The sequence below is a fragment of the Syngnathus scovelli genome, chromosome 17 (genome assembly GCF_024217435.2).
Source record: "Syngnathus scovelli strain Florida chromosome 17, RoL_Ssco_1.2, whole genome shotgun sequence".
Taxonomy (NCBI): Eukaryota; Metazoa; Chordata; class Actinopteri; order Syngnathiformes; family Syngnathidae; genus Syngnathus; species Syngnathus scovelli.
In genome coordinates, this window is record NC_090863.1 from 2,743,507 (window position 1) to 2,764,837 (window position 21,331).

The 21,331-nt window shown below is 46.8% G+C and overlaps 1 protein-coding gene across 2 annotated transcripts; it reads left to right on the forward strand.

Moving 5' to 3' along the window:
* Positions 1-1,715: 1,715 nt before the first annotated feature.
* Positions 1,716-21,195, forward strand: tnn (tenascin N). 2 transcript variants are annotated; one of them, XM_049746927.2, is made up of 19 exons: positions 1,716-2,264; positions 6,948-7,130; positions 7,206-7,400; positions 7,534-7,908; positions 9,009-9,142; positions 9,225-9,354; positions 9,867-10,049; positions 10,138-10,227; positions 16,390-16,653; positions 16,753-17,016; positions 17,093-17,356; positions 17,426-17,689; positions 18,535-18,665; positions 19,199-19,337; positions 19,401-19,552; positions 19,689-19,785; positions 19,849-20,013; positions 20,184-20,347; positions 20,472-21,195. In XM_049746927.2, the coding sequence occupies exons 2-19, from the start codon at positions 6,950-6,952 to the stop codon at positions 20,625-20,627; spliced, it is 3,348 nt and encodes a 1,115-aa protein (XP_049602884.1). In that variant the 5' UTR covers positions 1,716-2,264; positions 6,948-6,949; the 3' UTR covers positions 20,628-21,195. The 2 variants fall into 2 exon arrangements, with proteins under 2 accessions (XP_049602884.1, XP_049602886.1); XM_049746929.2 differs by lacking the exons at positions 9,009-9,142; positions 9,225-9,354.
* The last annotated feature ends 136 nt before the right edge of the window (positions 21,196-21,331 follow it).

Genomic DNA, 21,331 nt, shown 5'->3' on the forward strand with positions numbered 1-21,331 from the left:
TGGTGACGCTATTTGGATTGGTCTGTCACTTCTCATTTTGCTCGCACAGCAATTTTGCATGGTAGTGAATAAACTGCTTCCAGATACACAAGGAAACATGCAATAAGTGGCGCTGCGCAGCGCTGCGCCGCGCTGCGCCGCGCTGCGCCGCGCTGCGCCGCGCTGCGCCGCGCTGCGCCGCGCTGCGCCGCGCTGCGCCGCGCTGCGCCGCGCTGCGCCGCGCTGCGCCGCGCTGCGCCGCGCTGCACTGCCCTGTGGCTACTTCATTTCAAGTTAGCTGCACGTATAGTAAATGCTTTGCGTTTCAATTGCCTATATTAAAATGCTGCCTTCCATAGGAAAATGGTTTGTCATCCAGTATTTCCTTCTATTTTCACGTGACGCTACTCGTCCCAATACTTTTGCCCAGATCACAACTTGTACCAAGACACCCGGCCGGCTGTGTTTTATTTCGACGCTCTGAGCTATCAAAAGCATAATAAATAATGACGTTAAATCAGACAGTGACACTTTTGGCACCATGGCTGATTTGTCTCGTTAATTCTGCAATTCATTTGGTAAACAACAGCTGGGTATTCTCACGTATCCGTCGGTCGTCATGAGGCGGCGCTATGCTATGCTTTGCGGCAGTGGGGTGATTTATCTCGGTTGGAAGGAACAGGCCATGAAGGTAAAGCTCTAAATCCCAAATTCAATCTATTGCTATGGTTCCTCAAGAAGACTTCAATTCTTGACCTTGACCTGGCATGAAGTGAGCACTGTGACATAAAACACAATATGGCGTTGTTTTCCCTCCAAGGCGTTTCAAACATCACCCGCTGCCTAACAGGGAGCAAAGATACGTATTTCCGTTAAAGTATAAGTTCATGGATGGAAGACTTTCTCATTGCCCCTGAAGCGCTGTTATCGTCATCTGATGCTTGTGTGAATACAAACGCGGTAGGACTCTTTAGCATTCTTCTTGAAGGAGCAGGAATAAGAAGAAATGGCAACCATTTAGAATTTCAAGTCAACTAAAAATAGCTTTCGTTAGATGAGAGCTGTCTGTCTGATCCTATCCTAATTTATGAACTCTAATATATGTTTCTAATGGGAAAAATAATTCCATACATATCATCTAACCCTCCCACCCCGAAAATCATTCATATGCAGGGTACAAAACTCAAGGGAAAGTAAATGAGCTACTTCCAGTGTTATTTTTATCGTAGGAAGGAAGTGAATATTGTTGATCATTATGGCGCATCCGCTTGTCTGCACTTAGAAAGGTTGTGAGCCTCTCAGTGGCATTTTCTTAGCTTTCATTGTTAGCCTTGAAATGTTGACATTTGGTCATACATGTTTAGATGAACGCTCGATTGCACATCTCGGGGTTTTCTGAGCAATGTTTTGACTCCCTCACATTGTTTACATCAGCATCATATCAGCTGTCGCCAAACAATTGTTCTTGCCGCGAAGCCTCCGTGCGCTACCTGTCACCATTGAGGCCCATGACACTTACACAACCTGCCGGAACAGAGTGCACTTATCAGCACAGTAAAAAAAAATAAATAAAAATGCCGCTGCATTGAGAATTTGCGTTATGGAGATATGGCATTTTATTGTCTGGCCTCCAATTAGTTGGGTTGAGATGTTCTTCAAATATAGTTCTAGGCATACTTCCTGTCAGCGTAAAATCTGGGCAACCTTGGGATGTCTACCAGTGACAGTTCAGCAGGCAGAATCTGTTTTGTGCTTATTTGAAATGTAACCCCTCCCCGTTGATCTCCTAAATGAAGCATTGCCTTTGCTTTTCCTCCTTGAAATAAGCCTTTATCCAGTCATCTTTTCTGCTGAACACATGACTTTTACCCCCTTCCTTTGCCACCATAACCAAAACCTTACACAAGACTAATATTATTTAAGGTACAAAAAGTATTGCGCTGATGGAAAAGTGAGATGGTCGGGAGGGAGAGTGTCAAAGAAAAACAAAACAAAAACATTCAAAGCTGCTGAAAAGTGCTCTCCTTCTTCACTTCCTCCTCTTTTCTTCCTCTTGGAATCCCACAAGGAGAGGAGACACTCCCAAATGACTGCCCATTGGCCTGGAGGCAATTGAGAAGCGTGTTTAACAGCCAAAGTGAGAGAGAGAGAGAGAGAGAGAGAGAGAGAGAGAGAGAGAGAGAGAGAGAGAGAGAGAGAGAGAGAGAGAGAGAGAGAAATCACCAGTGGTGAGGACGTCTTTACTTCATCAGCAGGTGCCACGAGAAGAAGTCCGACAATCAAGGGTGAGGAATTTGTTTTATTTATTTGTTGCATTTATTCATACAATTGCATGCTATTATTGCATGTTTTTGAAATTCTGGAAAATATTGATGGTTTGGTTTGACACCATGAATGAATGAGTCGTCATTTTAAAACATAAAGGTGAGTGTTGAGAAGCTATTGTGCTTTTAGATGTCATTAAAAACAATAATATTTACTTATTTGAGGCAAAATCCTTTTGAACAGCAAAAAAAGAATAATTAGTACATTGACTATCCCTTCAATATGAGCTCAAATATAAAATGTCCATTTTCAGAGTGGTGTTCTATTCATAATTTAATGATTAAATTATGAATAAGAATGATTAGAACACCTTTTAGATTACTTCAAAGATGGCGATCAAATTTAAGACCTGACTGACTGAATCTTAGCAACACAAAAAGAAAGCAATGTCATATTTTTGACATGCAATATGAAACAACTATGATTTTTCCAATGAAAATAAACGAATCCTATGATTATCAAAAACTAGATTTAAATAGTAATTGTCATTTTAATGAACGTTAAAATTGTAATGATGCGAAACAAATCTACTGGCTAGACATTTGATCCTCCCATACAGCGCTTACATTAAGTAAAAAAAAAAAATAATAATCCCCAAAACCGTGAAAATCTGCATTTATGATGTTGCTCCCACTGGGGCACCTATTAAAGACTCTCCAAAAAGAGAGCCATCATCCAGTTCAAAGCCCCGTTGGGTGAGATCATCCTTTATTGGCCGTCAACGTTCATTTCCCTCAAGATGCTAACACGTTTAAGAGGGGCCCATTGGATTGGCTTGCTGCTGATCCCGGAGATTTACATTTAATGCTACTGTGCGTTGCTCGGGGGACCTCCACAAGCCCTGCAAATGAATTCCAGATGCAGGCCCTCAGCCATGAACGGCTCTCTAGAGCTGGAGAGACAGAGAGTCCCACATCCCCGACCGACCGAGTGAATGGGTCGCCCTTTCAAAAAAAAAAATAAAAAAGCCTTCAGGTTGCATAATGCAGCGGCTTTCATGGCTGCGGCTCATGAGTTTACTTTTTCACCTGGCGGCCCCACACACAAAAAGCACTCTCATTGCTTTTCCTGCTCTGTCTGCAAGGGTTGCGTCTCAGGATCATGCAAAGACGTCATTTCATTCAATCTCCACTTTTTACAGCACCTCTCAAGGAAGCACAAAAGTTTGAAGAGTCACATGAGTTGAAATCAACGATTATTCAACAACGATTATCCAACGATTATCCTGTGGTGTGGGGTGTGCTTAGAGTCATTTTTCCAAAAGCTGTCTACAACCTGTTCCTTATATTTTCTGACAATCTGGACGAACTAGGGCGCCATGTCGCCACTCACGGGTCAGTCTTGGTACTACGCCAAGTTAGATATATCGTTATGAATAATCTCGAGGACACCGCACACTAGAAGGGCAGTGGCTTATCCTAATATGTGTTTGGAAAATGGCTATGTGTGCACTTCATTCTAGGCCAGTGAATTGTACAGAACATCTGGAGGCGAGGCATTGGGCTTTTTTTGTTTGGAAGCTTAATAGCTCTCCCCGCCCGTCTCCTCTGTGTATTTGTAGGATGTGTTGTCTGCCTCTGTTTGCCTCACACTCTTGACTTGCTGTCAGGTCAATGTTTGTACATTCACAACTTCCAAACAAACACCGCAGCATCTGTCACCAGCGCTTGTGAAGGAAAATGGATCCAAGTAGGCTCGGCTCACTTTTGGCCTCACGACGGCACTTCAATTGGGAGATGGGATTTTATTGGGAAATGATCCAACTGAACATGATTCCTTATGTTTCTTTCACTGCAATATTTGACAGAACCCTAATATGAAAGGAAAGCAGATTTTGTTGAGCAGTCTGCGGACGTCTGTGCCTTTCCCGTTTGAAACTCCAAATAGCACCTTGAAATACATTTGATGTTACGCAACTGGCTCATTGCCACGGTGACCCCTGAGCACCTCATTTTGGCCCAGACACCTCTCATGTTGTGCTCAACTTTGCCGCACACTAAAATCGTCAGTCGACATGATGTTATAATACAGATGAGTTCCGTTTGCGTTAAGCATATACATTTTTATTTTCTTTTTTACTCTTGACAAACTGTCTGGCTACTGAAACGGTTCATGTAGTTCTGCCTTCAGAAGCATTATCTTAGAAAGTTAAACAAAAAAATATAAGTTTGCAGAAGTTCCTTTTGGGTGATTGACAGCAAAGTCTGAATCAAAGTGTCCTGCTAGCCAAATATAGATGTGCACATTGTAATCTATAACAATAAATGTACAACAGTGGTTGTACTGCTGTACTGGGAAATGCCGTACGTAAATAATGATCATGATCATTTTGCTCAAAATTGGGGGCACTGTACCTGCTGACTTAGTGGTCAATAGACATTTTCATTCCAATTGGCGAACAAGCCAGAGCAGCCATCGGCTCTGCTTAAAATGTCCCAAAGGAAGAATGAAAGTGTGTTTGTGAAAGGTAACAAGTGTCAAATAAAACTGACAGTCGTGTTAAAGCATCTTGGAGCTCCAGAACGCTCTTGCAACTCTCAATATTAGTATTGTTTAAAAGGCAGCTTTTCGAATCAGAATTCTTTTTTTATGAATTCATCGGTATCATGTAGTTTACTTTGCTTGTCATTGGACTGGCTCACCTCCTTTGGTGTTTCTCTTCATTCACGCATTCTCAAGAAACAGCCACTTAAGCGGACGAGCCAACCGCCACACATGTAGTGATGTCACGACTCGCATAGCCGCCAATCGCCGACCTCAAACCTTTGACCAATAGCAATTACATCGGTGGCTTGAAGTTGACGACGTGAACTTGAACGGCTCCAGCCATGTTTCCACCAAGTGGTAGTTGACAACAGTAATGGTTTGGAACAGACAACCTTGATCAGGCTGCTGTTTCCACTGCGGGGTGTGTTGAGCAGATGGCGATAGTTTTAGCAGCCACGTCAATAGCAGCGTGACACTCAATGGAACAATGAAGGATGTACACTGCATATGGAAAATTGTTGTTTTTTTTTACTGTACTTCACATTTTCCAAATTTAGTATGATATAGCCTTATCCCAACATTTTTTCTTGGGAAACTCTAAAGACAACAAATCATAGTGACAGGAATTTTAAAGGAGAAGAAGCTAGTCCACTGTGTTCACACCCACTACAGCGCAGTGAAAAACACAAAAACCCAAGCATCACTCTTGCTCATTGTCCAGTTTTACAAAACATACTGTTGTCAAAATTTGCTTGCCATTTTAAATTGCTCAAGTTTCGAATGAACAGAACAACTGAGTCACTACTATTCAATGAGGTCTAAAGTTTCTACGGTGGCTATTGAAAAAAAAAAGATCCCTTCACAGCACTCGAGGGGGTCACGTTTTCTCCCTGCTGAGATTTGCTGATAATCTGGTAATGGTTTCATTCTAGCGTCGAGGGGGAAATCAGCACATTTACAGACCACTTGATGACATTTCAGTGCACGGGGCCAAAGCTCACAATGGGCCCAGTGGGCTGATTTGGAGGGGATTTACTTGGAAAACTTTCTTCTTGGTCTGTTTTTGCACTTTCTGCTCAATACGGTCACAGAAAGAGATCTGTAAATATCCTTAGTTCAGTGAAAGCGCCCATATGGTGAATGAAGAGGGAAGTTGGGGTTTTATTGTCTGTCATGATTTCTATATTTATATCATATTAATACAAAATAAAAATGATAAATATGTAATGATTGATTTATTTCCCTCTCAATCTATCATTTATTTCACCAGTGGAAACATTACAGCCAAACTCAATAAAATGTAAGAAAGCCTTTGGCCATTATGAAAGGTTTATAATCGGTATTGCAAACAAACTGGGTGCATGGCCTCATTTCAAAGTTATATTCAAACCTGAGATAAAAGAAACCCTGTAAAAGATGAGGTGACAGTGCTTTCTGAGACTTTGTAATTTGCCCGCTTGGGGGAAGCCGCAGCAGGCATTTGGGTTGGTTGACATGACATCAGTTTGGCTAAACGCAATGACATCATTGAACCTCGTCCTGTACAACAGAAGGAGCAGGTCAAGATGTTTGACTGGGCAAAATGAATAGCGCCACTGGTTTGGTTACAAGACTTTTCCTTCCAGAAAGACATCACACAACCACACAGCGGGTTTCGTTTTATTCAAAGAACTAAACAGCACGACTGCTAAATATACCGAAAGAATAATCGTTAAGAGCATTTCTGTTCTCGGTTCTCTGTAAACGAGTGCCAAGGATATTTCATGGTGACCCCTTTTCAAGCTGGCAACCGTGCCGTGCTTCCAGTCAGCAAACATCTGCAGTTTTCCTAACACACAATGCTCATGCCAAAGATGTCAAAGAATCACGTCAGAAGCAGTAGTATCTCAATTCTTGCTCCAATGTTTCTGTTTTAATTTTGCAAGGGTTCTCGTGATTACGATTCTCACACGCTTTACGCCAAATTGCTGATTTAGTCCTTTAATTATACAGCTGACTAGCTCTGCAAAAGTTCATTAATGGTGAGCAGCTTTAAATTGAGCAATACATTATTTTGCCTCGGAATGAACTAATGCGGCTACGGCTCAGTAGATGACTTTGTGATCCCCAAGGAAATCCTGGATTTCTTTCTAGTTTTCTCTCATCTTCTCCTTCAGCCATGACCACTAGAACCCAATGGAGGGCCCTGCTGGCCCTCCTGTGCACCGTCTGGAACTTGGGCTTTGCTACCAAAGTGGATTCCTCAGCCCCAGAGCAAGACGTCACATTCAGCCACGTCTATAATATTGACGTTCCGGGGGTGTCCGCTTGCAAACTGGAGGGGAGCCAGGATGAAAAAGGTGCTAAGAAACAAGATATGGCTACATCATGACTCAAGTGTACTAGAGCAAGTGTTATTGGGCCGTATGTTGTAGGTTTGCAGACAGGGAGCGCAACGAATGGAGAGAACGACATCGTCTTCAGGCACAACATCAGGTTGCAGTCGCCCACGTGTGACTGCGGGGAGTCCGAGAGCTTTAAATCGCTCCTGTACAGAGTGAATGGCTTGGAAGAGGAAGTCAACTACCTCAAGAGCCAGTGTGCTCAGGGATGCTGCGGCAATGGAGCAGGTAGGACCCAATTAAAAAAATATATATATATAAACTCCCCCTGGCGTGGACTTTCCTATGAGCCGAGGATTTGCCTGAAACGTGAAGCAGCGACAGGCGGGAGGGAGTTGACCATTTTCTATCGCTTGTCCAGGTGTAGACTCAAGTTGCAGAGGGCATGGTACCTACCAGCAGGACACATGCAGCTGCTTCTGTTACCCAGGCTGGGAAGGCCCGGACTGCTCCGTGTCCTCCTGCCCGGACGAGTGCAACGACAACGGCCGTTGCGTGGATCGCAAGTGTATCTGCCATCAGGGCTACACGGGAGAAGACTGTAGCCAGCTCATGTGCCCCGACAACTGCAACGACAAGGGCCACTGCGTGGACGGAAAATGTGCGTGCTTCCCACACTTCACTGGCGACGACTGCAGCGTCCACAAGTGTCCCCACGACTGCAACCGCAACGGCCTTTGTTTTGACGGCCAGTGCATCTGCGACCAGGGTTTTTACGGGGAGGACTGTTCATTAGGTAAGCTACTTTGTTTTCTCTTATGTCAAGGAAGAATATCTCTATAGCAGCGCATATAATGATTACTGTAGAAGAAACTCTAGGATTTGCCAAATCTTTAACCTGACGCTGCATTGCTCTTTCAGATTGAAAATAGTCCGCTTCAATCATAATGTTGTGTTTTGCTATTTCGAGGTATGCTTGGAACGGTAACGTGTTCCATTTGCTTCCAGACCTTTTGTGCTTACCCTACCAAAAAAGACCGACCACCTTTGGTTTTCACTTGGTGTTGATAGCGTAACCATGAGAACCGCGCCCTAACCCTCGGACACCACGGCGGTGTGGCTGTAACTAAAATAGTCCTTGTCTGTATATTGAGGGACAATCACACTTAAATTATTTAGGTGTCGTGATATTTAAGGTCTCAGGAGTTTTACCACCCACCGTGCACCAGTGACCTATACAGTATGGGTTCAGTGAAAATATCAGTGCACATGCTAAAGTGGGCCGCACGCTTACATGTACATAGACATGGCACAATTCGAATAGCAGCCAAGGCATCATATAGTCGAAATATGATTGTTTCACACATTGTTAGACAGTTACATCCAGGAAACTGCTCAAATTCGTACTGCCGAGAGTTGAGCGTTCCTGTCTACTCATGTCAACTAAACAGCACAGATATTTTCCTCTTCTCAGGTTTCTGCATGCAAAGCTTTCTTTATTTAAATCTAAAGATTCATTGACTACTAATCCACCACCGCAGAGGTTGTCTCATCTGCGGAAAGCTTAGCGGCCTCAGCAGCGAGCGTTGCCGACTGGCGGTCTGCTGCGTCTTGGCCGCTGCGTTGTCACGCTACACCGCCGTAGTTATGTACATACCTTCCGATTCACCCTCTTGACATCACTTGTTCCATCATCACCAAAGAGCTTTACATTCTGGTAGCATGACAAAGGCCTTGGAAATAACATCGTGCTGTTGCTAACGCTAACGTGATTTGAAATACCCAACAATACGTGTTAGCGCATCGTCAAGCGAAATGTCCTTGGATTCTCCTTTAAAATCATATGCTGAGTTTCAACCTTAAAGTATTGGGCATCCATATTTGTGTAATTTTCAGTGCTCAGTCCTCAAGGTCTGAGGGTGGTCCAGACCACTGACGTCTCCGTCCTGGTCCAGTGGTTGCCGGTTCCTGGGGCTGATTATTATGTTTTAACCTATCATCCCCGAGGTCAGGGGAGTTCTTTGAAGCAGGTACATTTTTCACCGTACCTCTTTGAAAATGAGAGCAGATGTTTCTTTGAAACAAATGTTATTGCAACAATTTGCCTTCTAGGTCCGTGTTCCCAGCACGGACAACTCCCATCTCATCACAGGCCTGACTTCTGGGCTTAGTTATTTTGTTGAAGTCCACGCTGTTATCAGAGGCATCCAAAGTGGAGCGGAGGAAATTGAAGCCACCACTGGTGAGGCTGCCACCTACCCTGAAACCCATTCCGAGGAGCTCCTTGATCTGATCCGACCTTTAGCATACCACAAACAGTGTCTCGTTCCTATTTAAAGACAGAAAGTGTTTCATTAAGATTTGGTTTGTTATTTGTAATTGCTGCACGGATGTGTTTAATGTCAATTGGACTTCTTGACTGATGTGGTAGGAAGATTGAGGTGTGTAGAAGGAGATTGTGCTACAGAATTAGCGCCAGGCAGACAGACAGACGGACGGAGTAGATTGGAACATTCACATGGTGTTCCATGTAACGTATGTGGCTTTTGACTGTTAGCCAGCTGCGGGCAGATGTTTGGCTGCATGCAAACTTCAGACGACAACAGAAGGGGCCACATGGTAGATAGCAGGGGCTGCTTGTAAGAGGTCCAACAGTTCTCCAAAAGTCACATTTCAGTGCTTCACTTGGCTGGAAGTTCACATATTGAGTACCAAAAAAAAATGCACAGACAAGAAAATTTTGTTGCCTTCTAGGCGTCTCAACAGTCAACGACATCCGAGTTCTTGACCGGACAGACGTCTCAATCCAAGTGGATTGGCGCAACCCCCAAACTGAGGTGGATCACTTTCACCTCACGCATACTGACCCATCAGGTCAGGAGGCGGAGCTGAATGTACCGAGAAGCCAAGAGGCGAGAACCAAACACACCATCGTGGGTGAGCAGCTGCACATTTTATATTGCTAAATTGGAGGTGAAAGTGTACTGAGCAGAATTGAAATCTGATGTTTTTTTTTCCCCTTCAGGTTTGTTTCCGGGAACAGAATACTTGATTGCAGTGCAGGCCATCAAAGGACCGGTGAAGGGCAACTCTTCTTCCATCACAGCTGCTACAGGTCATTCTCAATCTGTATCTATGAAGGGAATCCACCTGATGAGCCTCTCCTGAGAATACTCGCTTTTAATCGGGCCGCTACCGACCCAATAGTCATAAAAGCAAACAAGCCAGAAAGGAATAGCAAAAGCAGAATCTCGTTGACACACGATATGACCCTCCTCGGGCGGCCAACGATAACGGAACGATTAAGGAATACGGTCCCGCCAATGAGAGCTGCAATTATGGGTTAATGACATAGAGGGCTGGAATTTACAAGCTCATAACGCTTCTCATGCTAAATGCGGGAAAGGTGATAGGATTGGTGTAATGACTGCAAGATGCTCGCTGATGCTTGAGGCCATCTGAGGTAGTATGCCATTCCTTTCCAAAGCATTCGATTGAATATATGGAATCATTCCAACTGTTTATTTGAATGTTGATGTCTCTGTCTTGGAAATCCCGAGCCAGACAATTGAATGGATTTTGGATTTCACCGCTCTGATTTGGAAGCTTCCTGTTGTTATTTTTTCTTCTCATCACCTGCCCATGTGAGATTATGAAACCAGACAGACATATTTATCCGACCCTACTGCTACTGTATAGGTCAAAAGTAGGCAAATGAGCAAAATTGAGACAAATTGTTCGAACCAAATTGTGAATGTTCTAGAGGCGTGTGTCCCCGATGAAAGATCTTCTCAGGCATGCCAATTTTGAGCAAAAGTGTCTAATCAAAGCCACTTGGAGTGAACATGTCCAAGTGGCTAACGTGCTAGAAAATAAAACGGAGCTTACCGCTGCAGCTGCTACTTATTTACATTGAATGAATTCACTGGCAAGGCCCATCTAACCAGAAGCAGCTGGACCCGGTAAAAGCTTGTTGAGTCTTTGTATTATGGGGGACACCTTATATGGTCCCGTGGGACAGAACGGCTGCGGAATTACTCTTTCGTCCTCGCTCTGGTCAGACATGCCTGCTGCACATTATGTGCATTTGGTTTTGCTTTAGGTGGAATATACACGTGGCTTTGTTCTATTTGTAGAAATAATATTGCTACTTAAAGGCTTTTTTTGCATAACTTGCTTTTTACCCCAAAAACATTGCAGGCAAAAAATCTGACGGTTCGTACTGTTCCGCACTGGCGGAGCTCGGATTTCTTTCCCACAAAATATTTTTTTACAACACCCCTAAAATGCTTCAAAAAATGCTGTTAGAGATTCATTATATGTTCCCTATGGGGGACGGGTGGAAATGTGGAAAACAATTCCCGGAAAAATCTGAAAATACCATGAAGTCGATTATCGGGCCTGACCCCTCAGGTGGTCCTAGCATATTTCGGGGGGGGGGGGGCTCCCCCTCTCCCCCTTGCTTTGTCAGTGCTGTTCTGCTGATTTATATTTATAGGTAAACCAAACCTTACCAGTTGAAAAGCAAAACAAATGTTTCAGACAGTACAAAAATGAGTTTAAAAATAGCTTAAGATTGTGAGGTGTGAGAGGCAAAGCAGTTAGTGCCTAAGAAGGAAACAGAGTTTAATAGATGGACGGCATTTGTTTTTCTTCTCCTGCACGTATCGTGGATCAGTGTTCATCCAAGCAAGTGCATGTTGACACCAGACGGGCCTTGAAGTGCACCACAAAGGAATCATCCCTAATGATGATTGCTTTTACATTTGCCCTCATCTCTGGTGTCTCTGCTGGGTGCTTGTACGGCAGCCTCCTCCGTCATCCATCTTCTCACAACACACACTGACACCTGTCATCACGCATGGCTCACGTCTCCTGCGATAGCACATATGTTACATACATCGGATCGGCCCTCTGAGTGTGCAAAGCCGTACGACGCTTGAGTTTGCTTTTCCACAAATGTCTGACTCAGATAATGTTCTTGTTCAACATGAAGGAGGATTTTTTCCCCCCTACAATTGAAGTGGAAAGCCTTCCTTTGACCCTGCTTCTTTTCATCTGTGGTTTGGAAAGTGGCATCTTTTGGGCTAGGAATTCCCGCCCGCCGCTGGATGAAAGAATGTTCCTCTGATATCCAACTGCTTATCTCCATGTTTGGTCAAACATCCATCCATCCATCCATCCATCCATCTTCTTCCGCGTATCCGGGGTCGGGTCGCGGGGGCAGCAGCTTTAGGAGGGACTCCCAGACTTCCCTCTCCCCAGCCACTTCATCCAGCTCATCCCGGGGGATCCCAAGGCGTTCCCAGGCCAGCTGAGAGACATAGTCTCTCCAGCGCGTCCTGGGTCGTCCCCGGGGTCTCCTACCGGTGGGACATGCCCGGAACACCTCCCCAGGGAGGCGTCCAGGAGGCATCCTGATAAGATGCCCGAGCCACCTCACCTGGCTCCTCTCAACGTGGAGGAGTAGCGACTCTACTCCGAGTCTCTCCCGGATGACCGAGCTCCTCACCCTATCGCTAAGGGAGAGCCCGGACATCCTGCGGAGAAAACTAATTTCGGCCGCTTGTATCCGGGATCTCGTTCTTTCGGTCACGACCCATAGCTCGTGACCATAGGTGAGGGTAGGAGCGTAAATCGACCGGTAAATTGAGAGCTTGGCCTTTTGGCTCAGCTCTCTCTTCACCACAACGGACCGGTACAGGGTCCGCATTACTGCCGACGCTGCACCGATCCGCCTGTCGATCTCGCGCTCCATCCTCCCCTCACTCGTGAACAAGACTCCAAGATACTTGAACTCCTCCACTTGGGGCAGGATCTCATCCCCAATCCGGAGAGGGCATTCCACCCTTTTCCGATCGAGGACCATGGACTCGGATTTGGAGGTGCTGACCCTCATCCCGACCGCTTCACACTCGGCTGCGAACCGTTCCAGCGAGAGCTGGAGATCACGGCCTGAAGAAGCCAACAGCACCACGTCATCTGCAAAAAGCAGAGACGCGATGCTGAGGTCCCCAAACCGGACCCCCTCAACGCCTCGGCTGCGCCTAGAAATTCTGTCCATAAAAATTATGAACAGAATCGGTGACAAAGGGCAGCCTTGGCGGAGTCCAACCCTCACTGGGAACGAATCCGACTTACTGCCGGAAATGCGGACCAGACTCTGGCATCGGTGATACAGGGACCGAACCGCCCTTATCAGTTGGCTCGGCACCCCGTACTCCCGAAGCACCCTCCACAGAACCTCCCGAGGGACACGGTCGAACGCCTTCTCCAAGTCCACAAAACACATGTGGACTGGTTGGGCGAACTCCCATGCACCCTCGAGGATCCTGCCGAGGGTGTAGAGCTGGTCCACTGTTCCACGGCCAGGACGAAAGCCACACTGTTCCTCCTGAATCCGAGGTTCGACCTCCCGACGGACCCTCCTCTCCAGCACCCCTGAATAGACCTTACCAGGGAGGCTGAGGAGTGTGATTCCCCTGTAATTGGAACACACCCTCCGGTCCCCCTTCTTAAAGAGGGGAACCACCACCCCAGTCTGCCAATCCAGAGGCACTGTCCCCGATGTCCACGCAACGTTGTAGAGGCGTGTCAGCCATGACAGCCCCACAACATCCAGAGCCTTTAAGAACACCGGGCGGATCTTACCACCGAGGAGTTTTTTTAACTACCTCAGTGACTTCGACCCCAGAGATTGGAGAATCCGCCTCAGAGTCTCCAGGCCCTGCTTCCTCAATGGAAGGCGTGTGGGTGGAAATGAGGAGGTCTTCGAAGTATTCTCCCCACCGACTCACGACGTCCCGAGTCGAGGTCAGCAGCACGCCATCCCCACTGTAAACAGTGTTGACGTTGCACTGCTTCCCCCTCCTGAGACGCCGGATGGTGGACCAGAATTTCCTCGAAGCCGTCCGAAAGTCATTCTCCATGGCCTCACCAAACTCCTCCCACGCCCGGGTTTTTGCCCCAGCAACCGCCGAAGCCGCGTTCCGCTTGGCCATCCGGTACCTGTCAGCTGCCTCCGGAGTCCCGCAGGCCAAAACGGCCCGATAGACTTAGACTTAGACTTAGACTCAACTTTATTAATCCCTTGGGAATACTCCTTCAGGACTCCTTCTTCAGCTTGACGGCATCCCTTACCGCCGGTGTCCACCAGCGGGTTCGGGGATTGCCGCCACGAAAGGCACCAACGACCTTACGGCCACAGCTCCGGTCGGCCGCCTCAACAATGGAGGCGCGGAACATGGTCCACTCAGACTCAATGTCCTCCGCCTCCCCCGGGACGTGGGAAAAGCTCTGCCGGAGGTGGGAGTTGAAACTCTTCCTGACAGGAGATTCTGCCAGACGTTCCCAGCAGACCCTCACAGAGCGTTTGGGTCTGCCAGGTCGGACCGGCATCTTCCCCCACCATCGGAGCCAACCCACCACCAGGTGGTGATCAGTTGACAGCTCCGCCCCTCTCTTCACCCGAGTGTCCAAAACATGCGGCCGCAAATCCGATGACACGACTACAAAGTCGATAATCGAACTGCGGCCTAGGGTGTCCTGGTGCCAAGTGCACACATGGACACCCTTATGCTTGAACATGGTGTTCATTATTGAAAATCCATGTCGAGCACAGAAGTTCAACAATAGAACACCGCTCGGGTTCAGATCGGGGGGGCCGTTCCTCCCAATCACGCCCTTCCAGGTCTCACTGTCATTGCCCACGTGAGCATTGAAGTCACCCAGTAGAATGATGGAGTCCCCAGAAGGAGCGCTCTCCAGCACTTCCTCCAGGGACCCCAAGAAGGGTGGGTACTCTGAGCTGCTGTTTGGTGCATAGACACAAACAACAGTCAGGACCCGTCCCCCCACCCGAAGGCGGAGGGAGGCTACCCTCTCGTTCACCGGGGTGAACCCCAATGTGCAGGCGCCCAGCCGGGGGGCAATAAGTATACCCACACCTGCTCGACGCCTCTCACCGTGGGCAACTCCAGAGTGGAAGAGAGTCCAGCCCCTCTCGAGAGGGCTTGTACCGGAACCCAAACTGTGCGTGGAGGCTAGTCCGACTATATCTAGTCGGAATTTTTCTGCCTCGCACACCAGCTCGGGCTCCTTTCCAGCCAGAGAGGTGACATTCCATGTCCCAAGAGCCAGCTTCTGCAGCTGGGGATCAGACCGCCAAGGTCCCTGCCTTTGGCTGCCGCCCAGCACACATTGCACCCGACCCCTTTGGCCCCTCCCACAGGTGGTGAGCCCATGGGAAGGGGGACCCACGTTTCCTTTTCGGGCTATGCCCGGCCGGGCCCCATTTGGTCAAACAAATGAACAAATTCAAGGAATCAATGTAGTGGGAACTGGTTCTCAAAAATAACTGCCATCCCGAGTTGATTCATGTAATAGAGGTCGAGATCGGAGCTTTGTTTTTTTTCTCAAAGCCGATGCCAGACAAGCAGGTCCAGAGGGCAGCCCTCTATGACGTCAGCGGTCGGGCTTTGTGACCACAGGTTCCTGGCAAGAAACCGACAAACGCTCATCACGCTAGTCACTGGCAGCTTTGTAAAAGCCAGATGCATACTGTGACATATGGACTTGACATTGATGATGACGTCATCCTAGGATTCTCGATTCATGATGCGAGATGCTTTCCGATTGACGTCCACTGAGCTTGTCTTCTTAGCATGGTCAAAACTTGCCAATGATTTATTTGGAAGCCAGAACGGGCTATCTTGCTTATTGACCGCAATGGAGTTTGTTGGCCGAGTTCCTACTTACTGTTTCTACCATACATGAAACGAAAGCGATCGAAAAGTCCACTTGTCAAAATGTAATTGATTGCCCCTGCCATAGATCCAAGTGCCGATTGATTTATGGCCCTCCTCATAAAACCATAAAGGACCGTACTGTATATGATGTTTTTATTCCCTCCCGAGGTCAAAAAGTCAAAGTATACAAAGATTAATGTCACCTCATCGAAGAATGTTCTAATTTTTATTACCACAAAAGATCAAAGTAGATCATAAAAACACACCTTTTAACAATCAAATGGACATCTACCGCTTTTGTTCTTTGACATTTGTGTTCTTTAAACAGGGCTTCATAAATGAACTAGGGGGCAATGAATCAATCATTTCCTTTTTGGGAGCATTTACTGATCTGTCACGGGTTATGGTTTTATTGAAGGTTGTCATCAATGAATTAGGGGCCTTAAATCAATCACATTGAGACTGAGATCATTTCTCACTTGAGGCAATTCAATTTTGAAATCACATTCTTCCAATCTCTACCTTCTTAGACATCGACGCCCCGACAAACCTGATCACCACTCAGGTAGCAGAGGACACCGCCACCGTTTCTTGGGACCCGGTCCAGGCCCAAATCCAAGGCTATATGTTGACGTACACCTCGGATGCGGGCTCCAGCGGCGAGATCCCCGTTGGGCGCGACATGACTTCATTCAGACTGGTTGGCCTAAAGCCTGGTGTGGTCTACACCATTGAAATCTGGGCCTTCATGGGTGATAAGGTCAGCAGGAAGACTTTCACCATGGCTGAGACAGGTAAACTTGAAATGATCTCCAGAGTAGGACTCATCCCGTCCGACATTTTGAGATGTTTCAACCTTTTGTTGACTAACCTGAACCACGGCCTCAATACAGAGATGGACGCTCCCACTAACCTCGTGGCCCAGGAAGAAACAGACAGCAGCTTCAAAGTGTCATGGGAGAGCGTCCAAGCAGAAATTGACGGCTACAAGCTAACGTACCGTTCTTCTGACGGCTTGAGTGAGGAAATCCCAATTGGGCCTGACAGAAGTTCGCACACGATAAAGGGTTTGAGGCCTGGGGTTACCTATACAGTCCACATCTGGGCTGTCAAAGGAAACCAAGCCAGCAGAAAGATCTCAACACAAGCAGAAACAGGTCTTCAATACTACTTCTCTACTCTGGACAAAACCTTCATTGTGGGTCAACCTTGTCTTCTAACTTTTCCCTCTAGAATCCGATGCTCCTGCTAACCTCTTAGCCCACGATGAGACTGAGAACAGCTTCATGGTGTCGTGGGACGGTGTCCAGGCAGAAATCGACGGCTACGTCCTCACCTACCACTCCTCGGAGGGCTCCGGCGATGAGATCTCTCTGGGGCCGGACATCAATTCCTACATCCTGACGGGCTTGAGGCCCGGCGTAGTGTACACAGTCTACATCTGGGCCATCAAAGGAAGTAGAGCCAGCCGAAAGATCTCCACACAAGCAGAGACAGGTTCCATTTCTTGTGACGATACCACTTGCGTTGGTGGCATCAACCGCATATTCCAACATCTTCCCACAGAGCTCGACGATCCTGCTAACCCTATAGCTCGAGACCAAACCGAGAGCAGCTTCATGGTGTCCTGGGATGGCGTCCAGGCAGAAATGGACAGCTATGTCCTCAGCCACAGTTCCTCGGAGGGCGCGAGCGGGGAAATCCGCGTCGGTCCCCAAAGTCATTCTCACAGTCTGACCGGTTTGAGGCCAGGCATTGTCTACACTGTCTACATCTGGGCCGTCAAAGGAGGCAGAAGCAGCAGGAAGGTCTCAGTGCAAGCGGAGACAGGTTCCACATGACTCAATCTATGGATTGTTTGAAGGATAGCTGAGAACTACTTCTCATATGCCAAACATTCCATATTTACTTCCTAAGCGATGATACACTCAATACTAGCGTTTTATTAGTGAAATCCTCAAGAAGTAGCACAATCCTTTATTTTGGCAGGGCAAGCTTCCCAGACTTTAATAGATACTGTACGTTGTGTATGGGTCAGCAGCAGCAGCAGCAGCAGCAGCAGCAGCAGCAGCAGTGGCACATGAACAAACATTTCTTTGTGCAAAACACGCCTGAAGTGGTGAAAAGTTCATTCTACCGGTAGGCCGTATTTTGTTATGGCCTCCGTCAAGCTGCCAACCATCAGTGCTCACACAATAAAAAAAAAAAGAATTCATTTGTGAGTGGCCAAATATGTCAATGAATTGAAGCGCTATAATTGGTGTGAGTTTGCCGCCAACTCACCTCCCACCCAAAGTCAGCCGGGTTCACCTCCAGCTGACAACCAAAAATTCGAATGGCTGTATAATGTTCAGTCCCCATACAATAATGACTCGACCCTGTGCGCATGTGTCAAACAAATCAGCTCAGTGTTGATTTTCAAACAGGGCAGGCTAATTACTGGTTCATCCTCACAAAGCAAATGAAAACCACGCACGCACATAATTGTCAGCTTTGGTCCTGAGCGTCAAGTAGATGAAGCCAGAAAACAAAAAATACCATCGACTAAACCAGTGGGATGATCGATGGATGGTCTTTTGCCATTTCAAGCTTTACAGCAGCCCAAATCCAAACGAATGACATATTATCAGCATGAATGAGCACTCACTTGTCGTGTGTTGTCATCCAACTGACAGACATTGACGCTCCAAAGGACTTGCAGGCTTTGAGTGTCACCACGGAGTCGGCTCAGTTGACCTGGGCTGCACCTTTGGCTGACATCGAGGGCTACATCCTAACCTACAGGGACAAGGATGGCAACATGAAGGTGAGTTGGACACATGTCCGACATTAAAAAAAAAATAAGGCAATATTTAAACTGCTGAGGCAGCATCACATCTGTCGGTCGGTCGGTCGGTCGGTCGGTCGGTCGGTCGGTCCGTCCGTCCGTCCATCTATCTAAATGTATATAGAATTTTCAATTATTCTAGTCTTTACTGGGAATGCCTTGTCTTCATTTTTTCACATTCAAGGTCTGTGCAAGGCTGCCCTCTTGTGGTCATAAAGCGCATAATCTTGTTAGGTTTGGGTTTGTTAATCAAATGTAGACCTCCTTTTGGCCTTTGGGTAATAAAGGTGATATGTTCTACATTTTGTTCACAACCTCTCCCAACTCCCAAGTGTTTGATAACATGATGTGGTTTTGTTCAAATAGCCCAAAATGTCAACATGCAACCATGTCATGTGGCTATATTTCATGTATTTGCATTTTGAGTCATTCAAAGGTCCACAAAGTCTGGAACGGATCAAACTGTTCCTGGTCACTCCCGTTCCTAATTTGTTGTGTTGCGTGTCTGTCAGACTGTTGAGAAGCAGCTTGGAGCCAGAGAGACCAGCTTTGTCATGTCTAGCCTCCAGATGGCAAAGAGATACATAGTTAGCATCATGGCTTATCAAGGAAACCAGAGGAGCAAAGCGGTGGAAATTGTCTTCAAAACAGGTCAGCATCATGCAAGTTTGGCTTAGGTTGAATGTTTTTCACCCGTTTTGATCCATTCCGTAGTTGGCATCCTCTACCCCTTCCCCATGGACTGCCTCCAGATCCTAAAAAATGGCATCAAAAAGACCGGAGTCTACACCGTATACATCAATAATGACAACTCCAAACCAATCGAAGCCTACTGTGACATGGATACTGATGGAGGCGGCTGGCTGGTACGCTGCTCCGCCCCCAACCCATTTTTTTTTCTTCTTTCTTTCAATGTAGCAATGATATACGCCTATTCAGTAACCTACTGCCGAAGCCATCCAAAATGATTTGTTATATGCTTCTTCATATGTGTTCTTCCAGGTCCTGCAGCGTCGCACCACCGGCAAACTAGACTTCATGAAACGCTGGAGGCCCTACGTGGCCGGTTTCGGCAACGCGACGGATGAGTTTTGGATGGGTGAGAACTCCAAAATCTTGCCAAGTCCGGCACACTGAGCTATCTTTGTTTTGTCGCTTTCAGGGCTGGACAAGATATACCAGATGACCAACACGCCCATCCGCTACGAGGCCAGGTTCGAGTTGGGCCTGGGGCCCGAGAGGGCCTACGCCGTCTACGACAACTTCAAGATCGCCAGTGCCAGGCAAAAGTTTGCGCTCACCGTCGGCAACTACAGAGGGACAGCAGGTGCGCATTTTTTTTATTGGCTTCTTGCCGAATGCCTCAATGTCGTAAAAAAACACCGCGTCATCCGTGTCGATATTCATCCGACGAGCCGCTCGAAGGTGATGACACAGTGAGGTTGGGAAGTATTTACTTGCGCTGGATCAATGGCGTCTGTCTTTGTCGCTCCCTAGGTGACGCCATGACCTACCACCAAGGTCGGCCGTGGACCACCATCGACTCGGATAACGACATTGCCCTGGGCAACTGCGCCCTTACGCACCGCGGGGCCTGGTGGTACAAAAACTGTCACCTGGCCAATCTCAACGGCAAATGGGGAGACAACAGGCACAGTCTGGTGAGTGATCAGCCTCATCCACACTTCCAAGCAGTCAAGTCTTCACGAGAATAATGATCCTTATCGCCTCAGTTTGTGGGGGGGAAAGTACAATTGACCATATTTGGACATCTGACACTTATAGGGGGTCAACTGGGAGCCGTGGAAAGGCCACCTGGTGTCCCTGGACTTCACCGAGATGAAGATCCGGCCGGTGGGAGCGTTCTCCAGCAGGAAGAGACGATCGTTGTTGGCCAGAGAGAAGAGCCGACACAATGCTGTCCACCACCAAGAGAAGTAGAAGAGACGCCTATCGTAGTCAGCCTGGGCTTCTGAAGAATTTGCTCGGACTTGGTGCAAAATAATCAGTTGGGAAGTTCAATTTGTTCGAAAACTTTGTTTGCACAATTTCTGTCAAAAATACATCAGAGCGGCCAATGAAGACATCAAGCCCTGTAACAAAACATACAATAAGTTTCACATTCAAGAGATGCACCATCGATTGAGGCACATCGCGAATGATGACTGACACCAAAGTTGACTTTATTTACAAGACCACCAACAGGAAGCAAACACACCACTGTTGATTTTATTCACAAGAATGCCCACATGATGCATGACGATTCAAAACAAACCAAAAAATGGCTCGGACTACAGAAAAATGTACCAACATTCTGCAAGATTCTGAGTTGGGTGGCCATTTTAAAGCAGGGTTGCCAAAGATGACTTATTGATCGTAACAGAGACCGTTTGTACGCTTGTCGTTTGCATCTATGGGTGTCTAGCTACTTGGCTTTTGTCAACAATTTAGAATGCATCCAGCTTTTCTTTGTGTAGTTAAAAAAAATAATAAAAAGCCTGACACTGCATATTTAACAAGTCAATTTTGTTTCAGCCTAACTTTGCAATTGTTTTGTCATTGAGAATGTCTCAAATGATTCCAGTTTGTATGCACGATAGACTGCGCACGATAGACTGCCAATGTTTAAAATGGACCACTTGAAT

Coding starts and splice junctions, on each gene's coding strand:
- tnn (XM_049746927.2), top strand. CDS start 6,950: ATGACCACTAGAACCCAATGGAGGGCCCTGCTGGCCCTCCTGTGCACC. Junction 9,143..9,224: donor AGGGGAGTTCTTTGAAGCAG/GTACATTTTTCA, acceptor TTTGCCTTCTAG/GTCCGTGTTCCCAGCACGGA. Junction 19,786..19,848: donor GACGGATGAGTTTTGGATGG/GTGAGAACTCCA, acceptor TGTCGCTTTCAG/GGCTGGACAAGATATACCAG.